General features: G+C 45.7%; 1 protein-coding gene across 1 annotated transcript in view; it reads left to right on the top strand.

The window, feature by feature from the left end:
* LOC137543602 (NXPE family member 4-like) overlaps nucleotides 1–20,869 on the top strand; it is a 143,081-nt gene that overhangs the window by 109,627 nt on the left and 12,585 nt on the right. The window contains exon 5 of the mRNA XM_068264703.1: nucleotides 13,443–13,661. Within this exon, the coding sequence (XP_068120804.1) occupies nucleotides 13,443–13,661 (219 nt within the window). The remainder of the gene's footprint in view (nucleotides 1–13,442; nucleotides 13,662–20,869) is intronic.

Raw genomic sequence — 20,869 nt, 5'->3', positions numbered from 1 at the left:
CCGGTGAACATTGGTGAAAACACACTGGCAGATATCTGTACATAAAGGCAGTCTCTTTATACAGTATGCTTTATTCCTTATATTGGCCACGTTAATGACATAGACATATCCATATCCAACATACACATATATGTCAAACCTGAGGCTGAAGATCAGTGAGGGTCAGGTGACAAGGGGGTGGTAGGACGTAGTGTTGGGCGAACATCTAGATGTTCGGGTTCGGGCCGAACAGGCCGAACATGGCCGCGATGTTCGGGTGTTCGACCCGAACTCCGAACATAATGGAAGTCAATGGGGACCCGAACTTTTGTGCTTTGTAAAGCCTCCTTACATGCTACATACCCCAAATTTACAGGGTATGTGCACCTTGGGAGTGGGTACAAGAGGAAAAAAAATTTAGCAAAAAGAGGTTATAGTTTTTGAGAAAATCGATTTTAAAGTTTCAAAGGGAAAACTGTCTTTTAAATGCGGGAAATGTCTGTTTTCTTTGCACAGGTAACATGCTTTTTGTCGGCATGCAGTCATAAATGTAATACATATAAGAGGTTCCAGGAAAAGGGACCGGTAACGCTAACCCAGCAGCAGCACACGTGATGGAACAGGAGGAGGGTGGCGCAGGAGGAGAAGGCCACGCTTTGAGACACAACAACCCAGGCCTTGCATGAGGACAAGAAGCATGCGGATAGCATGCTTTGTACCACCATGCAGTCATAAATGTAATAAAGATAAGTGGTTCAATAAACAGGGACCACGCGGCAACGCTAACCCAGCAGCAGCAGACGTGATGGAACAGGAGCAGGCGCAGGAGGAGAAGGCCACGCTTTGTGAGACACAACAACCCAGGCCTTGCATGAGGGCAAGAAGCGTGCGGATAGCATGCTTTGTACCGCCATGCAGTCATAAATGTAATAAAGATAAGTGGTTCAATAAACAGGGACCACGCGGCAACGCTAACCCAGCAGCAGACGTGATGGAACAGGAGCAGGCGCAGGAGGAGAAGGCCACGCTTTGTGAGACACAACAACCCAGGCCTTGCATGAGGGCAAGAAGCGTGCGGATAGCATGCTTTGTACCGCCATGCAGTCATAAATGTAATAAAGATAAGTGGTTCAATAAACAGGGACCACGCGGCAACGCTAACCCAACAGCAGCAGACGTGATGGAACAGGAGCAGGCGCAGGAGGAGAAGGCCACGGTTTCAACCCAGGCCTTGCATGTGGACAAAAAGCGTGCGGATATAGCAGCAATGCTTTTTGCCGCCATGCAGTCATAAATGTAATACAGATGAGAGGTTCAATAAACAGGGCCCGGAAACGCAACACCATCCCAGATGTTCATTGGTCATGTTACTTGGTTGGGGTCCTGGAGTGTTGCGTAGTCATTTCCAATCCAGGATTGATTCATTTTAATTTGAGTCAGACGGTCTGCATTTTCTGTAGAGAGGCGGATACGCCGATCTGTGACGATGCCTCCGGCAGCACTGAAACAGCGTTCCGACATAACGCTGGCTGCCGGGCAAGCCAGCACCTCTATTGCGTACATTGCCAGTTCGTGCCAGGTGTCTAGCTTCGATACCCAATAGTTGAAGGGTGCAGATGGATGGTTCGACACAGCTACGCCATCTGACATGTAGTCCTTGACCATCTTCTCCAGGCGATCGGTGTTGGAGGTGGATCTGCACGCTTGCTGTTCAGTGGGCTGCGGCTGCATGGGTGTCAGAAAATTTTCCCACTCCAAGGACACTGCCGATACCATTCCCTTTTGGGTACTAGCTGCGGCTTGCGTTGTTTGCTGCCCTCCTGGTCGTCCTGGGTTTGCGGAAGTCAGTCTGTCTGCGTACAACTGGCTAGAGGAGGGGGAGGATGTCAATCTCCTCTCTAAAGTCTCCACAAGGGCCTGCTGGTATTCTTCCATTTTGACCTGTCTGACTCTTTCTTCAAGCAGTTTTGGAACATTGTGTTTGTACCGTGGATCCAGAAGGGTATAAACCCAGTAATTGGTGTTGTCCAGAATGCGCACAATGCGTGGGTCACGTTCAATGCAGTCTAGCATGAATTGAGCCATGTGTGCCAGAGTCCTACCAGAATCCTCATCATCCTCTTGTGAGCGTTGTGATAGTTGTTGTGATGCATCATAGTCGTCACCTTCCTCCTGGTCTGCTTCTGCTGACCATTCGCGTTGAATTGTGGAAGTCCAACGTGCACCGCTCTGGCCCTCGTCAGTGGTGGCATGAAATTCCTGCTCCAACTCCAGCTGTTCCTCCTCCTCTTCTTCGTCATAGCTGCTGGGGCCAGCGTTCCCTGAGGCGGATGGCCTGATGTTGGTACCATCACGCTGATCGTTTTCTCCTTCAGATTCCCCCAGTTGCATCATGACAGCTGTTTCCTTGATTTTTAACATCGACCTCTTCAATAAACACAGCAGTGGTATGGTAATGCTGACTGAAGAGTTGTCACTGCTCACAAGCAACGTGGATTGCTCAAAATTTTGGAGGACTTGGCAGAGGTCCAACATGTTGGCCCAATCGGATCCACAGAAGCTTGGCAGCTGGCCGGATGCGCCTCGGTACTGCGCCGTCATGTACTGGACCACTGCACTCTTCTGCTCGCAAAAGCGGGCTAGCATGTGCAGCGTAGAATTCCAGCGCGTAGGGACATCACACAGCAAGCGATGGTGGGGGAGATTGAAGCGCTCCTGCATCTTGGCGAGTGCCCCCGAAGCAGTACTGGAATTTCTACAATGTTTGGACACTCGACGCACCTTCAACAGCAGATCGGGCACGCCTGGGTATGTCCTCAGGAACCGCTGAACTACTAGGTTCATCACGTGCGCCAGGCAAGGGATGTGTGTCAGCTTAGCCAACCTTAAAGCGCGAATGAGATTACTCCCATTATCACACACAACCATGCCCGGTTTCAGGTCCAGCGGTGCCAGCCACAAATCCGTCTGTTCCTTTATTCCCCTCCAAATTTCCTCCCCTGTGTGCTGCTTATCCCCAAGGCAGATTAGCTTCAGCAACGCTTGCTGACGCATGCCAACAGCTGTGCTGCACTGCTTCCACGATCCTACTGCTGCTGGGTTAGCGTTTCCGGATGAGGTACAGCTTTGAGATGCGTTGGAGGAGAAGGAGTCAGAGAGGTAGGTGCTGCTGTTATCCAGTGGGAGGGACGGCGGTGCAGCTGTTTGTGGCGTGGGCAACACCCGTGCCGTAGCAGGTGAGGAATCGCTGCCAGGCTCCACAAGGTTCACCCAGTGCGCGGTAAGGGAGATGTATCGACCCTGGCCGAACGCACTCGTCCAGGTGTCAGTGGTGAGGTGAACCTTGCAGGCAACGGCATTCTTCAAGCTTCGGGTTATTTTGCTGACCACGTGCTCATGCAACTCAGGCACTGCAGAGCGTGCAAAGTGGTAGCGGCTGGGAACCACGTAACGTGGGATGGCCACTGACATCATGCCCTTGAAGCTGTTTGTCTCCACCAATCGATATGGCAGCATTTCGCAGGCCAGAAGCTTGGCTATGCTGGCTGTTACTGCCACGGCCCGGGGGTCATTTGCTGGCAATTTCCTCTTGCGCTCAAACATCTCCGACACAGACAACTGAACCGTAGCGCTGCACACGGAAGGGCTGTTGGTTGTTGTGTTTGATGAACACTGGGAGACCTCAAGAGCACTACTCCGGAAAGTGACAGTGTCAGCGTCGTCTGATGTTTGTGAATGTTGTGAACCATGCAATGGCTGGGCTACTGCTGCTGCTGAGGCGGGTCTGGTGAACCCAAGGGAGGCAGTGTTGTTTCTGGTACCCTGTCCTGACGCGTTTGCCCAAAGAGTGGGATGTTTGGATAGCATGTGACGGCTCATGCTGGTGGTGGAGAGGTTGTTAATATTTTTCCCCCTGCTCAGGCGGGTCTTGCACACCTTGCAAATCGCCATGGTAACATCCTCAGTGCAGTCTTCAAAGAAAGCCCAGACTTTGGAGCACCTGCCTCCTTGCTGGCGATTTCTGTTTGCTCCTCTTTTGCCTCTCACTTGAACTTCCACGCTTGTGGTGCCTGAAATTGCGCGCCGCCTACCTTGTGGCACAAGGCGAACTCGTGCAGCAGTGGGTTCTTCAACAGACTCATCTGTGCTGCTGCTACGACGGCGATGTTCTCGTTCACAAACAAAATCTGGGTCTCTGTCCACATTGTCCATACCCTCCTCTTCCATCTCCTCAAACTCGTCATATGTCATTGTGGGCCACCGCCGTGGAGTAGAGCTCCCCACAACAACCTCTGCGCAGCACACTCCAACGTCGTCTTCCAGATCTTGTCGGCCGACCTCCTGCAATTGCAACCCCTCCTGGCCAAATTGCTCTGGGATTTGGGTTTCCGAGTCCTCTTCGGACTCGCCTTGTATTTCAGTGCGCGGTGCATTTCCCACAGTTAACGGTTGTGAATCCAGGCACAACATTTCTGGCTGTTCCTCCATTGACCTTTGAAAGGTGGAAGTTTGTTGGGCTGGGAATAGCTCCTGCGAATACCCCATTGTGTCCTGAGGTAATTCATCGGACTGGTTATCTGGCAGTTGTGTGCGTGGTGTCGCTGCCGGTTGTGTCAGCTTTGTGCCCACTGGCTCCTTGTAACTGGCTGAGGACTCGGACCTCGTGCGTGATGTGCTGGTGCTGCTTAACCCACTGCTGGACGCTTGAGAGGTCATCCAAGTAATTATCTGGTCCTGTTCTTTTGGATTTGTGAGGGTTGTTGTCCTGGACAACATGGGCGGTATTGAGTGGGTTTTCTTGGGTGCTCCCCTGTGGCCTGTACGTGAACCGTCAGGGGAAACACCGCTTCCCTTGCCCCTCCCTCTTTCACCGGATTTCTTCCTCATTTCACTTATCCTTACAGTACACGCTGACTGGCAGCAGTACAGTGGCAGTACAGAAATGCTATACAGTACCACTATTCCCAGCAGCGACACAGAGCACAATGCTATACAGTGACGGGTGAGCAGTGTACCACTATTCCCAGCAGCGACACAGAGCACAATGCTATACAGTGACGGGTGAGCGGTGTACCACTATTCCCAGCAGCGACACAGAGCACAATGCTATACAGTGGTGGGTGAGCGGTGTACTACTGTTCCCAGCAGACACAGAACAGTACACAGAATGCTATATAGTGTGGCTGAACGAGCGGTGTACTACTGTTCCCAGCAGACACAGAACAGTACACAGAATGCTATATAGTGTGGCTGAACGAGCGGTGTACTACTGTTCCCAGCAGACACAGAACAGTACACAGAATGCTATATAGTGTGGCTGAACGAGCGGTGTACTACTGTTCCCAGCAGACACAGAACAGTACAAAGAATGCTATATAGTGTGGATGAGCGAGCGGTGTACTACTGTTCCCAGCAGACACAGAACAGTACACAGAATGCTATATAGTGTGGCTGAACGAGCGGTGTACTACTGTTCCCAGCAGACACAGAACAGTACACAGAATGCTATATAGTGTGGCTGAACGAGCGGTGTACTACTGTTCCCAGCAGACACAGAACAGTACACAGAATGCTATATAGTGTGGCTGAACGAGCGGTGTACTACTGTTCCCAGCAGACACAGAACAGTACACAGAATGCTATATAGTGTGGCTGAATGAGCGGTGTACCACTGTTCCCAGCAGACACAGAACAGTACACAGAATGCTATATAGTGTGGCTGAACGAGCGGTGTACTACTGTTCCCAGCAGACACAGAACAGTACACAGAATGCTATATAGTGTGGCTGAACGAGCGGTGTACCACTGTTCCCAGCAGACACAGAACAGTACACAGAATGCTATATAGTGTGGCTGAACGAGCGGTGTACTACTGTTCCCAGCAGACACAGAACAGTACACAGAATGCTATATAGTGTGGCTGAACGAGCGGTGTACCACTGTTCCCAGCAGACACAGAACAGTACACAGAATGCTATATAGTGTGGCTGAACGAGCGGTGTACTACTGTTCCCAGCAGACACAGAACAGTACACAGAATGCTATATAGTGTGGCTGAACGAGCGGTGTACTACTGTTCCCAGCAGACACAGAACAGTACACAGAATGCTATATAGTGTGGCTGAACGAGCGGTGTACTACTGTTCCCAGCAGACACAGAACAGTACACAGAATGCTATATAGTGTGGCTGAACGAGCGGTGTACCACTGTTCCCAGCAGACACAGAACAGTACACAGAATGCTATATAGTGTGGCTGAACGAGCGGTGTACTACTGTTCCCAGCAGACACAGAACAGTACACAGAATGCTATATAGTGTGGCTGAACGAGCGGTGTACCACTGTTCCCAGCAGATACAGAACAGTACACAGAATGCTATATAGTGTGGCTGAACGAGCGGTGTACTACTGTTCCCAGCAGACACAGAACAGTACACAGAATGCTATATAGTGTGGCTGAACGAGCGGTGTACCACTGTTCCCAGCAGACACAGAACAGTACACAGAATGCTATATAGTGTGGCTGAACGAGCGGTGTACTACTGTTCCCAGCAGACACAGAACAGTACACAGAATGCTATATAGTGTGGCTGAACGAGCGGTGTACCACTATTCCCAGCAGACACAGAGTGGCAGTAAACAGAATGCTATATAGTGTGGCTGAGCGAGGTACACAGAGTGGCAGTAAACAGAATGCTATATAGTGTGGCTGAACGAGCGGTGTACTACTGTTCCCAGCAGTGACACACAATGACTGGGGGGGACCCTGGCTAGCGTGGCTGGAGCGCGAACTACCCTGCCTGCCTACCCAAAGCTAAACCCACAGACAAATGGCGGAGATATGACGTGGTTCGGGTATTTATTTACCCGAACCACGTGACCGTTCGGCCAATCAGAGCGCGTTCGGGTCCGAACCACGTGACCCGTTCGGCCAATCACAGCGCTAGCCGAACGTTCGGGGAACGTTCGGCCATGCGCTCTTAGTTCGGCCATATGGCCGAACGGTTTGGCCGAGCACCGTCAGGTGTTCGGCCGAACTCGAACATCACCCGAACAGGGTGATGTTCTGCAGAACCCGAACAGTGGCGAACACTGTTCGCCCATCACTAGGACGGCACAACAGCCATTTTGCATTAGTGTAGCACTTGCTCACATGATTAGTCCTGGGCAAAGGCAGTGTGTTCGGGAAACTCATTAGCCCCGCTCATAGCGCACGCCATAGGCCCAGAGTGCTAGTGTTGTCAGAGGGCGGGGTGAGTGGGCGGGGCATCACCATTCTCAGCATGATTGGGAGTGATTCAAGCCTTTTACAGCTTCAAAGGACAAGACCCTCTGTGACAGGTATTAAAGGGACATTATCCATCTCAAAGCAAGTTTGTGTACAATACATTCCATGTCATATATAGCACCATAAACATCTGTGACAATATAAATCCATATACAGAAAAGACATATATGAGCCATGCCGGGACATCTCCATGGCAACGCATCAACTTCCCCTTATTCCAATTCCATAAAAACAGCTTACATTATTCATATACTGCATTAAAACCATTTACCCATAAAAACCCTTCTTGGGCTGGGGGATGATTCCAGAAGGAGATAACGAAACATGGATGTATTCCCCTCAGGACTCTTTAACATGCCGATCGGGTCACACACATTCGGCCCGGACATATTAGACCCAACAGCTCCGAGAGTTGGGACACATCGCAAACTAAATCTAGTGACATCATAAGGGGAAAAGGGAAGAATAGAAGAAGAGGAAAGGGGAAGAGAGAACAAGACACAGAAAAAAGAAGAGAAAGGGAAAAGAGGGAGAAGCAGACAAAGAGAAAATGGAACAGCATGCATACTATCAATTGGGCCAGCAGATGCCACCTTTCCTATCCCTGGTGCATGATGGGACGACATGGGTCGCACTATCCGGGAGCACTGATTGAGGGCCCCCAGGAGTGCTATAACAGGAGGAGAAAGGAAAAAAGTGGACTCACCTGTGGTGGAGGGGGGTAACTATGACCCTAGTCTCCCATTACATCCACCCACTTCCTATATATTGTCGGGCATAAACCTATGCCTCTACTAATGCAGTCCTCGGTGGAAAACTTGCACAGTCTCCACCGTGTCTTTCAACTGCATCCTTTCCCCACATCTAGCCAAACATGCAGCAAGGACAGATCGTATATTGATGATCTGTTGGTGTGTATTACACCAATGGCATTCCATCTATCCTGGCTATCACACAATCGCACCCAATGCTCACATTCCTCTCTTCAGTAAAGTGAGCAGAGAAGCAGAGAGAATATTCTCAGAAAGAAGAGGATTTTTCCAATAATATTAAGGGAACCACTACCAGGTCAGGACTGAGTACTGGAGTAAAAAAGAATGAGGTAGAGGGCGGGGCACCGATAACATCTGGGGGGGAATTATATACACGCCTCCTGAAAATAAGTACCTCAAAATCATGGCTCTAAGAAGCATGATAGTGCCCAGTGGCAAACCCAGGATTTTCAAAGGGGGGATTCCTGGAAGGTCTCCCTCATCCACGCACAATACAGTATAATCCTTTAGATTGTAAGCCTTGGCAGGGCCTCCCCCCTCCCTTAGTGTGTCCTTCTTAATCTTACTACCCCGGCAATTACACCCTTCTCATGGACTGACTCGTACTTGTTTTGCCGGGTCTCTGTAAACCGCATTTTATACCCTGATTGTATGTATAACCTTGTGCTATGTTGTATAACCGTTTGCTACCTCTCTGTCACCCCTTGTTGCAATGTATGTATCCCTATTTATTGTCCAGCGCTGCGTAATATGTTGGCGCTTTATAAATACAATAAATAATAATAATAATAATAATCATATGGTAGGACATCATGCTGGGTACACATAATGCAATTGACCGACCGACAACTGGATCTATTAGGAGCAGTTTGGATACAGATAATGATGAGGACAGCTGACATTGGTAATGCAGGGAAAGTGAACCATTCAGACAGCAGGGCACAGGGCTGTGCTCATACCTGACTCTGTTAAGTTCCCCAGAGCTGCTCCATGCTCTGTACCCACACTGCTGCTCCATGCTCTGTACACACGCTGCTGCTCCATGCTCTGTACACACACTGCTGCTAAAGCCAAAGTCAACTGTAGCAGGGAAAGGGGGACAGTGCTGTGAGCTGCAGGATACCTGCAGAGTCATTCTGGTGTCTAAACTTGCACTGGCCCTGGTCTGAGGGGGGATTCTGGGCAGCTGTAATCCCCCCCTGCGTTTGCCTATGGTGCCAGCCTATCATTGAGACCTAAAGGTCCAAATGCTTCTGTGCATAGGATCACACGGGACTCTCGTCGGGTCAATTTGGGATTACCTCCTCCCCTGGACACAGCGACATGCAAGGGACCTGCTAATCTCAGGCACATGGCCTTGCCCCATGGGCCTCCCTCACGTGTTCTATGAGGCATGGGCAACCCTTACCCGATTTAATGGACTTAAAATGCTCCCCCACCCTCTCTTTTAGGGGTCTGGTGGTTTTGCCCAAATAATAGAATCGACACGGGCAGAGCAAAACATCGGAAACAAATTTGGTCTGACATGTAATAAATGCTCTCACCTCCCATCTGATAGTTGGTCAGTTACCACATTTTTGTTTCCCTTTGTGGCATTGTCCTGACAACCAAATAAGGGGTTTTGGTGGTGAGCAATATTCACTCAATCAAAATATCACCTAGTGTAGGGGCCCTTCTGTAGGCTACTCGTGGGGGGGGGTCTGGGAACACCTTTTGTATGGTGGGATCTCTCGTTATCACAGACCAGCTTTTCTTGACAATCTGAGTCGACTTTTTGGACATTGGGGTGTAGTCAAAAGTATATGTAAATTACTTATTCCCAGTATCTCTAGGAATTCCGGAGAGGAGGATGGATCTATCCTTATTTTTGGCTCTGTCCCTGGCTGCCCTGAGGGTATTCCCATCACAAGTTCTTGCCTCTAGGCGTGTAGTAAGATCCTGCGCTTGTGTCTCAAACCTATTTAGGCTGGAGTTATTGTGTCGCACACACAAATACTGGCCGTATGGCAGGGGTGCCTTAACATGCTCTGGATGGAAGCTTCTTCTGTGCAATAGGGAGTCAACAGCTATCACTCTATACATGTGTGTCCTTATTATCACTCTCAACACGCATGTTCCTATTATCACTCTGTACATGCATGTTCCTATTATCACTCTGTACATGCATTTCCTATTATCACTCTGTACATGCATGTTCCTATTATCACTCTGTACATGCGTGTCCTTATTATCACTCTGTACATGCATGTTCCTATTATCACTCTGTACATGCATGTTCCTATTATCACTCTGTACATGCATGTTCTTATTATAACTCTGTACATGCATATCCTTATTATCACTCTGTACATGCGTGTTCTTATTATCACTCTGTACATGCGTGTCCTTATTATCACTCTGTACATGCGTGTCCTTATTATCACTCTGTACATGGATGTTCCTATTATCACTCTGTACATGCGTGTCCTTATTATCACTCTGTACATGCATGTTCCTATTATCACTCTGTACATGCATGTTCCTATTATCACTCTGTACATGCATGTTCCTATTATCACTCTGTACATGTGTGTCCTTATTATCACTCTCAACACGCATGTTCCTATTATCACTCTGTACATGCATGTTCCTATTATCACTCTGTACATGCATTTCCTATTATCACTCTGTACATGCATGTTCCTATTATCACTCTGTACATGCGTGTCCTTATTATCACTCTGTACATGCATGTTCCTATTATCACTCTGTACATGCATGTTCCTATTATCACTCTGTACATGCATGTTCTTATTATAACTCTGTACATGCATATCCTTATTATCACTCTGTACATGCGTGTTCTTATTATCACTCTGTACATGCGTGTCCTTATTATCACTCTGTACATGCGTGTCCTTATTATCACTCTGTACATGCATGTTCCTATTATCACTCTGTACATGCGTGTCCTTATTATCACTCTGTACATGCATGTTCCTATTATCACTCTGTACATGCATGTTCCTATTATCACTCTGTACATGCATGTTCTTATTATAACTCTGTACATGCATATCCTTATTATCACTCTGTACATGCGTGTCCTTATTATCACTCTGTACATGCGTGTCCTTATTATCACTCTGTACATGCGTGTCCTTATTATCACTCTGTACATGCATGTTCCTATTATCACTCTGTACATGCATGTTCCTATTATCACTCTGTACATGCATGTTCCTATTATCACTCTGTACATGTGTGTCCTTATTATCACTCTCAACACGCATGTTCCTATTATCACTCTGTACATGCATGTTCTTATTATAACTCTGTACATGCATGTTCTTATTATCACTCTGTACATGCGTGTCCTTACTAGGGATGGTCGCTGCATTCGGCGGAATTTAAAATTCCACGATTCCGGACAGAATTTGGTGATTCCGGTTCCGAAGCGACGGAACGGAATTGCTATAGCCGTTTTTCGGAATTCCGCGGAACAAAATAGATTTCCGTGGAATTTTACTGAATTCAAATTTTTTACCCCCTAACTGATTTCTGCCTAATGAGAAGTCTTTCTACTCAGTAGACTCCTTCCCCTCTTCCACACTTCCCTTCCTCCCTCCTCGAGGAGGGTTTCGTCTTCCAGGAAATTGTATAATTTCAAAAGCCAGCTTACATACCTTGGCCAGGAATTGAACCCAGGTCTTGGCCAGGAATTGAACCCAGGACGAGTGCCCGGGAGGTAGCTCTCTTCACCACTATACCACCACGAACACTACACGCTGAAGCCAGCCTAGCATGTATCATTATGATATATCCAAGAGAAAAATGAGCTTGCTTAGGGATTTGTAGGATTTTAAAAGCAAACTCACATATATTGGCCAGGCCCAGGATTTGAACCCAGGCCTACCGCTCTGTAGGCTGCTACCCTAACCATTATACAACCAACACTACATGCTGAAACTTCTTGGAGCAGACTTACTTCCTTCCTCCAAAAGACACACATACATCCCCATAAAATCATTCAACAGCAATTGCATGCACAGTCTTTGTGGTACACAGGCTCTGTGGCACAATCGGTTAGCTCAAATCCTGGGTTCAAATCCTGCGCCTGGCCAATATATGTGAGTTGGCTTTTAAAATCCTACAAATCCCTAAGCAAGCTCATTTTTCTCTTGGATATATCATAATGGTACATGCTAGGCTGTCTTCAGCATGTAGTGTTGGTGGTGGTATAGTGGTGAAGAGAGCAGCCTACCAAGCACTAGACCTGGGTTCAATTCCCGGCCAAGGTATGTAAGCTGGCTTTTAAAATTCTACAATTCCCTGGAAGATGAGACACGGAGGGAGGAGGGAGAAGAAGGACTAAGGGAACAGTGTATAGGGTCTATGGGCTACCATATAGCATAAACAAGGTTCCATTTGCGATTATTTTAATTTTTCCGTCGGAATCCGGAATTCCGCGGAATTTTGTAAAAATCCGGCTGAATTTTCATAGCGACGGAATTTAGACCTGGCGGAATCCGCAAATTCGCGGAACGGAATTTGTTTGTTCCGATCATCCCTAGTCCTTACTGTCACTCTGTACATGCGTGTCCTTACTGTCACTCTGTACATGCCTGTTCTTGTTATCACTCTGTACATACATGTTCTTACTATCACTCTGTACACGCATATCCTTATTATCACTCTGTACATGCGTGTCCTTACTGTCACTCTGTACATGTGTGTCCTTATTATCACTCTGTACATGCATGTCCTTACTGTCACTCTGTACATTCCTGTTCTTGTTATCACTCTGTACATACATGTTCTTACTATCACTCTGTACACGCATATCCTTATTATCACTCTGTACATGCGTGTCCTTACTGTCACTCTGTACATTTGTGTCCTTATTACCACTCTGTACATGCATGTCCTCTCCTTACTGTCACTCTGTACATGCCTGTTCTTGTTATCACTCTGTACATGCGTGTCCTTACTGTCACTCTGTACATGCGTGTCCTTACTGTCACTCTGTACATGCGTGTTCTTACGATCATCTTTTTTTCTTCCGATTGACCGGATAATAGTACAGGGAGGCGTGCAGACTATTTGCATAAAAGTTACTGCCACAAGCGCTTTTGGCTGAGATCATGTGACCAAACCTTAGAGGGTGGTCCCTTAATCAGTGCAAGGTATTGTGGGAAATGTCTCCATTCATATACCTTACATGTCTCATGTTTTGTAAAGCAATTTGTGTGTCTAGCTCAGGAAATGGGAAATTTGTCTCCAACAGGGACATGGATAACAATGTGGATGTGACAGAAGTTGTCACCCTTCTACAATCTGTCCACAATAACATGTAAAGTGCTTTGTAGCCTATTTTATTTGTACTCATATTCATTCCCAGCATGAAATCTTCATTTTTCCAGAAATGGTGTCAACTCCAAAGCCAAAATGTCAGACAGGAATGAGCTCCTCCTTCCCAAGTGGATACTTCTTCAATAACATCTGGATCCCCAATTACTGCAACATGACGGTCTACAATACAGGAGAGGACTTCACCAAGTGTCTGCAGGGGAAGAGCCTATACCTCATCGGGGACTCCACACTGCGCCAGTACATCATGCACTTCACAGAAGGCATCAAAAGTATGACTTTATTCAACATAAACCTGCAAAAACACTTTATCTTTGGAAGGAACACGCGCTAAAAAAATTCATCAGTTGCTTTAATATATTGTAAAAAAACTAAAAATCCTAATAATCCTAAAAATGCATATGACAACCATAAATTAGCATTCAACCGCTCTGCACATACCACTCTCTTTTCAGGCTCACCCAAAATCAGCTTCAAACAAACCCAGATATTACAATATAAAGTATTATGCAGAGCTGTGCCGTCAATTAATCAATTACTCCTTGTGTGGAAAAAACGTATTTCCGTATAATGCTAGGCACTACAGGCATCCATTAAAACAGTTCTCCAGGAAAAAGAACAAGATTCTCAATCTTCACAGGAATTTCTTACTGCATTGAAAGGAAGAAAAGTTCTGTATATAAACAGTCCAGTTACACTTGGTTCCTCCCCACGAATACCGGTATACCGGACATGCAGTTACTCTAATGCTTATCACAAATTCGCTGCACTGTACAAGCTCATTTAACAGCAAGATACCTCTGAGCAACAAGCTCCTCTCCCGGCCTCACAGGTTGCATTCACCGCCGGGCATTTCGGAGCCTCTTTCCCGTCTAGCTCTTGGCGTTTGGTTGGCGGCCTGCGTCACTTCTCACTGACAGATACAGCGTGACGCTCGCTTCCTCTCCAATCCGCCGCGAGCTGTGCTTCTGGTGACGTCACCTAAAAGGTACAGGAACTTTATATTTCTTCAGATGGCCGCTAAGCGCTATTACGGCTGACTGAGTTCCTGAACGCTTGCAAAACGGGTTTTTTGATCCTAATAGGATGACCTCTACGCGTTTCAGCTAATTTCCGTTAGCCTTCTTCAGGAGGGTTAAACTTTGTGTGCAACTTGCTCAGTCTATATAGGTTTACTTGGTTTATAGCTCCGCCTTGATTCAAATTGCATTACTCCGCCTCTTTACTCCAAAGGCATTCCTGTTAACCCTTTTCCTTGCCTCCTTAGCGTCTAGTGCAGCATACATTCATGCTATTATTCTCATAGTCACTTCCGCATTGGAGGTGGATATTTCCATTGACCTTTCCTTTGCCTCTGCAATATTTAATACATCGTTTCTCCACAAAATTATCTCTTTATGCACAGCTCTGCGTTAGATACAATTCACACACACCTCCACCCTCTCTCAAAGACATATGCACAGCTCTGCATTATACACATTCACACACAGCTCTATCTTTTCTCAAGAGACATTATACCATCTGGCTGCCAATGAGAAGAAGGGAGAGAACACAATGAATCCGAAAGGGCTGGGTTTTAGAAGGTGTGAAATGTGCAAAAATTGTAGATTGGCAGCCAGAGCAATAGATAAACCAACATTGGGTGCCCTTTTAAAAATCAGCCTCGGCCTTTCTGGCATTAGTTCGCCCAGGAGCTTATCTTCCTTCAGCACACTCCAATGTTTACGAATAATACCAGATATAACATTGGACTGTGCTGTATAGTGTAGCACCATGGAGAAATCACTCCCGCCCCATTCTGTTTTATCTCTAGGGGCCAGCAGATCCTCACGTTTTTTACATGCAACTTCCCTCTTAGATTTCTCTATCTGCTTCTTAGGATACCCTCTTTCCAGGAGGCAGTTCCCGAGCCTTTCAGCTTCTTCATTATACTCAGCAATCTCCGTACAATTGCGTCGTAGCCTCGTGAACTGCCCCCTGGGTATCCCATCCAGCCATCTTGGCAAGTGGCAACTTGTATAAAGGATATAGCTATTGACATCCACTGTTTTCTGGAATGTCTTAGTTTTCAAAACACCTGAGTCAACATAAATATCTAAATCCAAAAAATTAACTCTTAAATTGCTGATATTGGCAGTAAATTTTATACCCCAATCATTCACATTGATTTTATCAATGAATTGTTCCAATGAATTTTGGTCACCCCCCCCAGATCAGCAGGACGTCATCTATAAAGCGACGCCATAGGACCCGGCTCGCACCGGGGCCACCTTCTCCAAATATATGGTGGCTCTCCCAGTAAGACATGAATAAATTAGCATAGGCCGGTGCGAACCGGGTCCCCATCGCCGTCCCGCTGACCTGCAGGTACCAATCATCACCAAACTGAAAATAATTGTGTTCCAAAATAAATCGAATTGCTTTCAAAATAAATTCCATCTGCAGTGGACTCATAGACTCATCCCTTTTCAGGAAAAACTCTACTGCTTCCAGACCTCTTTGATGGTTAATAATTGTGTATAGTGAGGTTACATCTAGAGTACACAACAACCACCCCTGCTCCCATTCCAAGCCGTCCAAAATTTTCAGGATATGCTTAGTATCCTCCAGGTATGCTTTGGTCTTTTTAGTGTACTTCTGTAAATAGGAGTCTACATATCTGGATAAATTAGAAGTAAGGGACCCTACCCCGGACACAATCGGTCTGCCCGGGGGGGCCTCCTTACATTTGTGGACCTTTGGCAGGTGGTAAAACAGAGGTTTTCTTGGGTGCTTCACATCTAAATACTCATATTCTTTTTTGGACAAAATGCCTAATTCTTCACCCTCATCTAATAAAACTCTAAGCTCCCCCACAAATCAAAAGGTTGGGTCATTCTCCAAGAGGCAATAAGTGCCTTGATCCCCCAGCAGCCTTTTTGCTTCATGGCAATAGGCGCTGGTGTCTTGAACTACAACTCCCCCCCCTTTATCCGCAGGTCGTATAGTGATTATTGGATCATCACGCAATTTTTTCAAAGCGTTTCGTTCTCCATTAGTTAAATTGTCATTATAGAGCCTCTTAGATTTAATACGTCTGAGATCTTTCTCAATTAAATTCTCGAATGCTGTCATAGCTTCACTATACTCACTCAATGGAAAAAAAGGAGGAGGGTTTTTTCAAAGTTGTATGTACAAAAATCCCCTGTTGAGTTTCCTCCTGAACAGGTCTTTTCATAAAGAATTTTTTCAAACACATTTTCCGCATAAATCTCTTTACATCGACATATGTGTCGAATTGATTAATTTTATTACATGGTGCAAATTTAAGGCCCTTTTTCAAGAGGCTAATCTCCTCGTTGGTCAATTCACGTTTACTTATATTAAAAATCCCTTCCATATCTTGTTCTCCACTCCCACCAACTATTACTACCTCCTTTTTATTTTTACATTTCCCCCTCCCCCCCCTGCACCCTCTTTTACGTTGGTAGGCCTGGGGGTGCGTAAAAAATATTGGCTTATAGAATTTCGTGGGGGTTCAACTACAATATTATTGTTACTTTTCTTTTTAACATAATTTTTATTCATCTGACTTGGAGTGTTACTATTATGTTGTTTGGGTCCCGGTGTCCATTTCTGTCTGCTATTACTCCTTCTAAACCCACTCTGTCTTTTCAGCAAGGGTCCATTTGGGGTTCTATTTCGTTCCAATCTGTTTACATACACCTCTGAGTCCTCTATCAAAGGCGAAAACCTATTATAAGTTGGGACATTTGCCATAATAGGACCTGAAGATTTTCTCTCAGGGGCTTTTTTAATAGTCTCAGGGTTCCCAAATGATCTATTCTTACTACTACTCCTATTCTCTCGTGGCTGCTGAGTTTGTCCATCATTTATCCATTCCATTGAGTGTTGTGTTACTGTCTGACCCTCTCCTCTCTCCACCTCTACCTCCTCCATATTTTCTTCATCGCTAATGTCTATATACTCCTGTAAAAATGAATACATGTCATTATTCAAATGAGTCTCCTCCCCAATCTCATCTATTGTTTCCAAAGTTCCCATTTCACTTTGTGTGTTGTTCTCCTCTATTTTCTCTTCCACCATCAAGCTTGATAGTTCCTCCCTAATAGGTACTGCATCCCTAGTAAATTTCTTTATTTTCTTACTGATTATTTCCCTTTCTAATGATTCTAATCTGGATTGAATACTTACCTCCAAGCTCCGGTAGTCATTCTGGGACCTAAATGGGGCCAAAGACCTCTGAATATCCTTAATATCTCCCCCTACCTTATACGACTGTGCCTTACGTGCATCCAATACAAATTGTACAGTTTCCATAGAAAATACGTGAAACATATACTCCCATTTCTCCAAAGTTTCACCATCTGCCAAATCTTCCGACAGGGTTTTTGTTACAGCTAGACCGACTGGAGCTATTTCCCATTGCAGATACTTTTCTAATGAAGCAACCTCCCATATGTTCTTTGTCTCTCTTATCATTAATTTCTCTAATTCTTTCATCTGGTAAATCATCTCTGGTGGTTCTGTCTCCCCAACCTGCTGGTCATCCCTATTAAAGAATTGCCTCACCCTGCTTCCTTGATTATTCCTAAACTCCCAAAGACTTCCCCCTGCCGCCATGCTTAAAGGGAATTGCTCAACAAGACAATGAGTGTTTATGAAAAGAAAATAAAGCCGGCGCTGAGGTTTACAATAAGTCCTAAGCTGCACGTTCCTAAGAGGGGGTCCCTAAACCCTCAAACAAATGGAAAAACACTTTATCTTTGGAAGGAACACGCGCTAAAAAAATTCATCAGTTGCTTTAATATATTGTAAAAAAACTAAAAATCCTAATAATCCTAAAAATGCATATGACAACCATAAATTAGCATTCAACCGCTCTGCACATACCACTCTCTTTTCAGGCTCACCCAAAATCAGCTTCAAACAAACCCAGATATTACAATATAAAGTATTATGCAGAGCTGTGCCGTCAATTAATCAATTACTCCTTGTGTGGAAAAAACGTATTTCCGTATAATGCTAGGCACTACAGGCATCCATTAAAACAGTTCTCCAGGAAAAAGAACAAGATTCTCAATCTTCACAGGAATTTCTTACTGCATTGAAAGGAAGAAAAGTTCTGTATATAAACAGTCCAGTTACACTTGGTTCCTCCCCACGAATACCGGTATACCGGACATGCAGTTACTCTAATGCTTATCACAAATTCGCTGCACTGTACAAGCTCATTTAACAGCAAGATACCTCTGAGCAACAAGCTCCTCTCCCGGCCTCACAGGTTGCATTCACCGCCGGGCATTTCGGAGCCTCTTTCCCGTCTAGCTCTTGGCGTTTGGTTGGCGGCCTGCGTCACTTCCCACTGACAGATACAGCGTGACGCTCGCTTCCTCTCCAATCCGCCGCGAGCTGTGCTTCTGGTGACGTCACCTAAAAGGTACAGGAACTTTATATTTCTTCAGATGGCCGCTAAGCGCTATTACGGCTGACTGAGTTCCTGAACGCTTGCAAAACGGGTTTTTTGATCCTAATAGGATGACCTCTACGCGTTTCAGCTAATTTCCGTTAGCCTTCTTCAGGAGGGTTAAACTTTGTGTGCAACTTGCTCAGTCTATATATAGCTCCGCCTTGATTCAAATTGCATTACTCCGCCTCTTTACTCCAAAGGCATTCCTGTTAACTCTTTTCCTTGCCTCCTTAGCGTCTAGTGCAGCATACATTCATGCTATTATTCTCATAGTCACTTCCGCATTGGAGGTGGATATTTCCATTGACCTTTCCTTTGCCTCTGCAATATTTAATACATCGTTTCTCCACAAAATTATCTCTTTATGCACAGCTCTGCGTTAGATACAATTCACACACACCTCCACCCTCTCTCAAAGACATATGCACAGCTCTGCATTATACACATTCACACACAGCTCTATCTTTTCTCAAGAGACATTATACCATTTACATTTACTCATTAAAAAAAGCGAATGTTTCCATTTCGCTGTTAAGACCCTTTGGCATCAGTGTGTCAAGCTGGAATATCCAGCGGGGTTCGTTTCTGGACATTTTCCTGATGAAATCACCACCCCTCCAACTCCTCTTAATTACCTCCAAACCAAAAAAGAGTGTACCCCTCAAACTCCCACCATGTTTTTCTTTATAGTGGCTTGATAGTGGGTGTTTGTCGTTTTTCTTCAGAATATTTTTAAAATGTTCATCAATACGCTCCTGCAATGCCCTCTTTGTTCTGCCTACATACCTTTTGTGACAGGGGCACTGGATACAATATATCACTCCTTTAGTGCTACACGTTATGGAATCTTTAATCTTATACTCAACTCCGGTGGTAGTTACAACTTTCGTTATCCTTCCAGGATTCTGTGTTAATCTACAATTTTTGCACATTTCACACCTTCTAAAACCCAGCCCTTTCGGATTCATTGTGTTCTCTCCCTTCTTCTCATTGGCAGCCAGATGGTATAATGTCTCTTGAGAAAAGATAGAGCTGTGTGTGAATGTGTATAATGCAGAGCTGTGCATATGTCTTTGAGAGAGGGTGGAGGTGTGTGTGAATTGTATCTAACGCAGAGCTGTGCATAAAGAGATAATTTTGTGGAGAAACGATGTATTAAATATTGCAGAGGCAAAGGAAAGGTCAATGGAAATATCCACCTCCAATGCGGAAGTGACTATGAGAATAATAGCATGAATGTATGCTGCACTAGACGCTAAGGAGGCAAGGAAAAGGGTTAACAGGAATGCCTTTGGAGTAAAGAGGCGGAGTAATGCAATTTGAATCAAGGCGGAGCTATAAACCAAGTAAACCTATATAGACTGAGCAAGTTGCACACAAAGTTTAACCCTCCTGAAGAAGGCTAACGGAAATTAGCTGAAACGCGTAGAGGTCATCCTATTAGGATCAAAAAACCCGTTTTGCAAGCGTTCAGGAACTCAGTCAGCCGTAATAGCGCTTAGCGGCCATCTGAAGAAATATAAAGTTCCTGTACCTTTTAGGTGACGTCACCAGAAGCACAGCTCGCGGCGGATTGGAGAGGAAGCGAGCGTCACGCTGTATCTGTCAGTGAGAAGTGACGCAGGCCGCCAACCAAACGCCAAGAGCTAGACGGGAAAGAGGCTCCGAAATGCCCGGCGGTGAATGCAACCTGTGAGGCCGGGAGAGGAGTTTGTTGCTCAGAGGTATCTTGCTGTTAAATGAGCTTGTACAGTGCAGCGAATTTGTGATAAGCATTAGAGTAACTGCATGTCCGGTATACCGGTATTCGTGGGGAGGAACCAAGTGTAACTGGACTGTTTATATACAGAACTTTTCTTCCTTTCAATGCAGTAAGAAATTCCTGTGAAGATTGAGAATCTTGTTCTTTTTCCTGGAGAACTGTTTTAATGGATGCCTGTAGTGCCTAGCATTATACGGAAATACGTTTTTTCCACACAAGGAGTAATTGATTAATTGACGGCACAGCTC

The sequence above is a fragment of the Hyperolius riggenbachi genome, unplaced genomic scaffold (assembly GCF_040937935.1).
Source record: "Hyperolius riggenbachi isolate aHypRig1 unplaced genomic scaffold, aHypRig1.pri scaffold_115, whole genome shotgun sequence".
In the NCBI taxonomy this organism is placed as follows: Eukaryota; Metazoa; Chordata; class Amphibia; order Anura; family Hyperoliidae; genus Hyperolius; species Hyperolius riggenbachi.
Note: the sequence above shows the minus strand (reverse complement) of the source record. Positions and strands in the feature narration are given on the sequence as shown.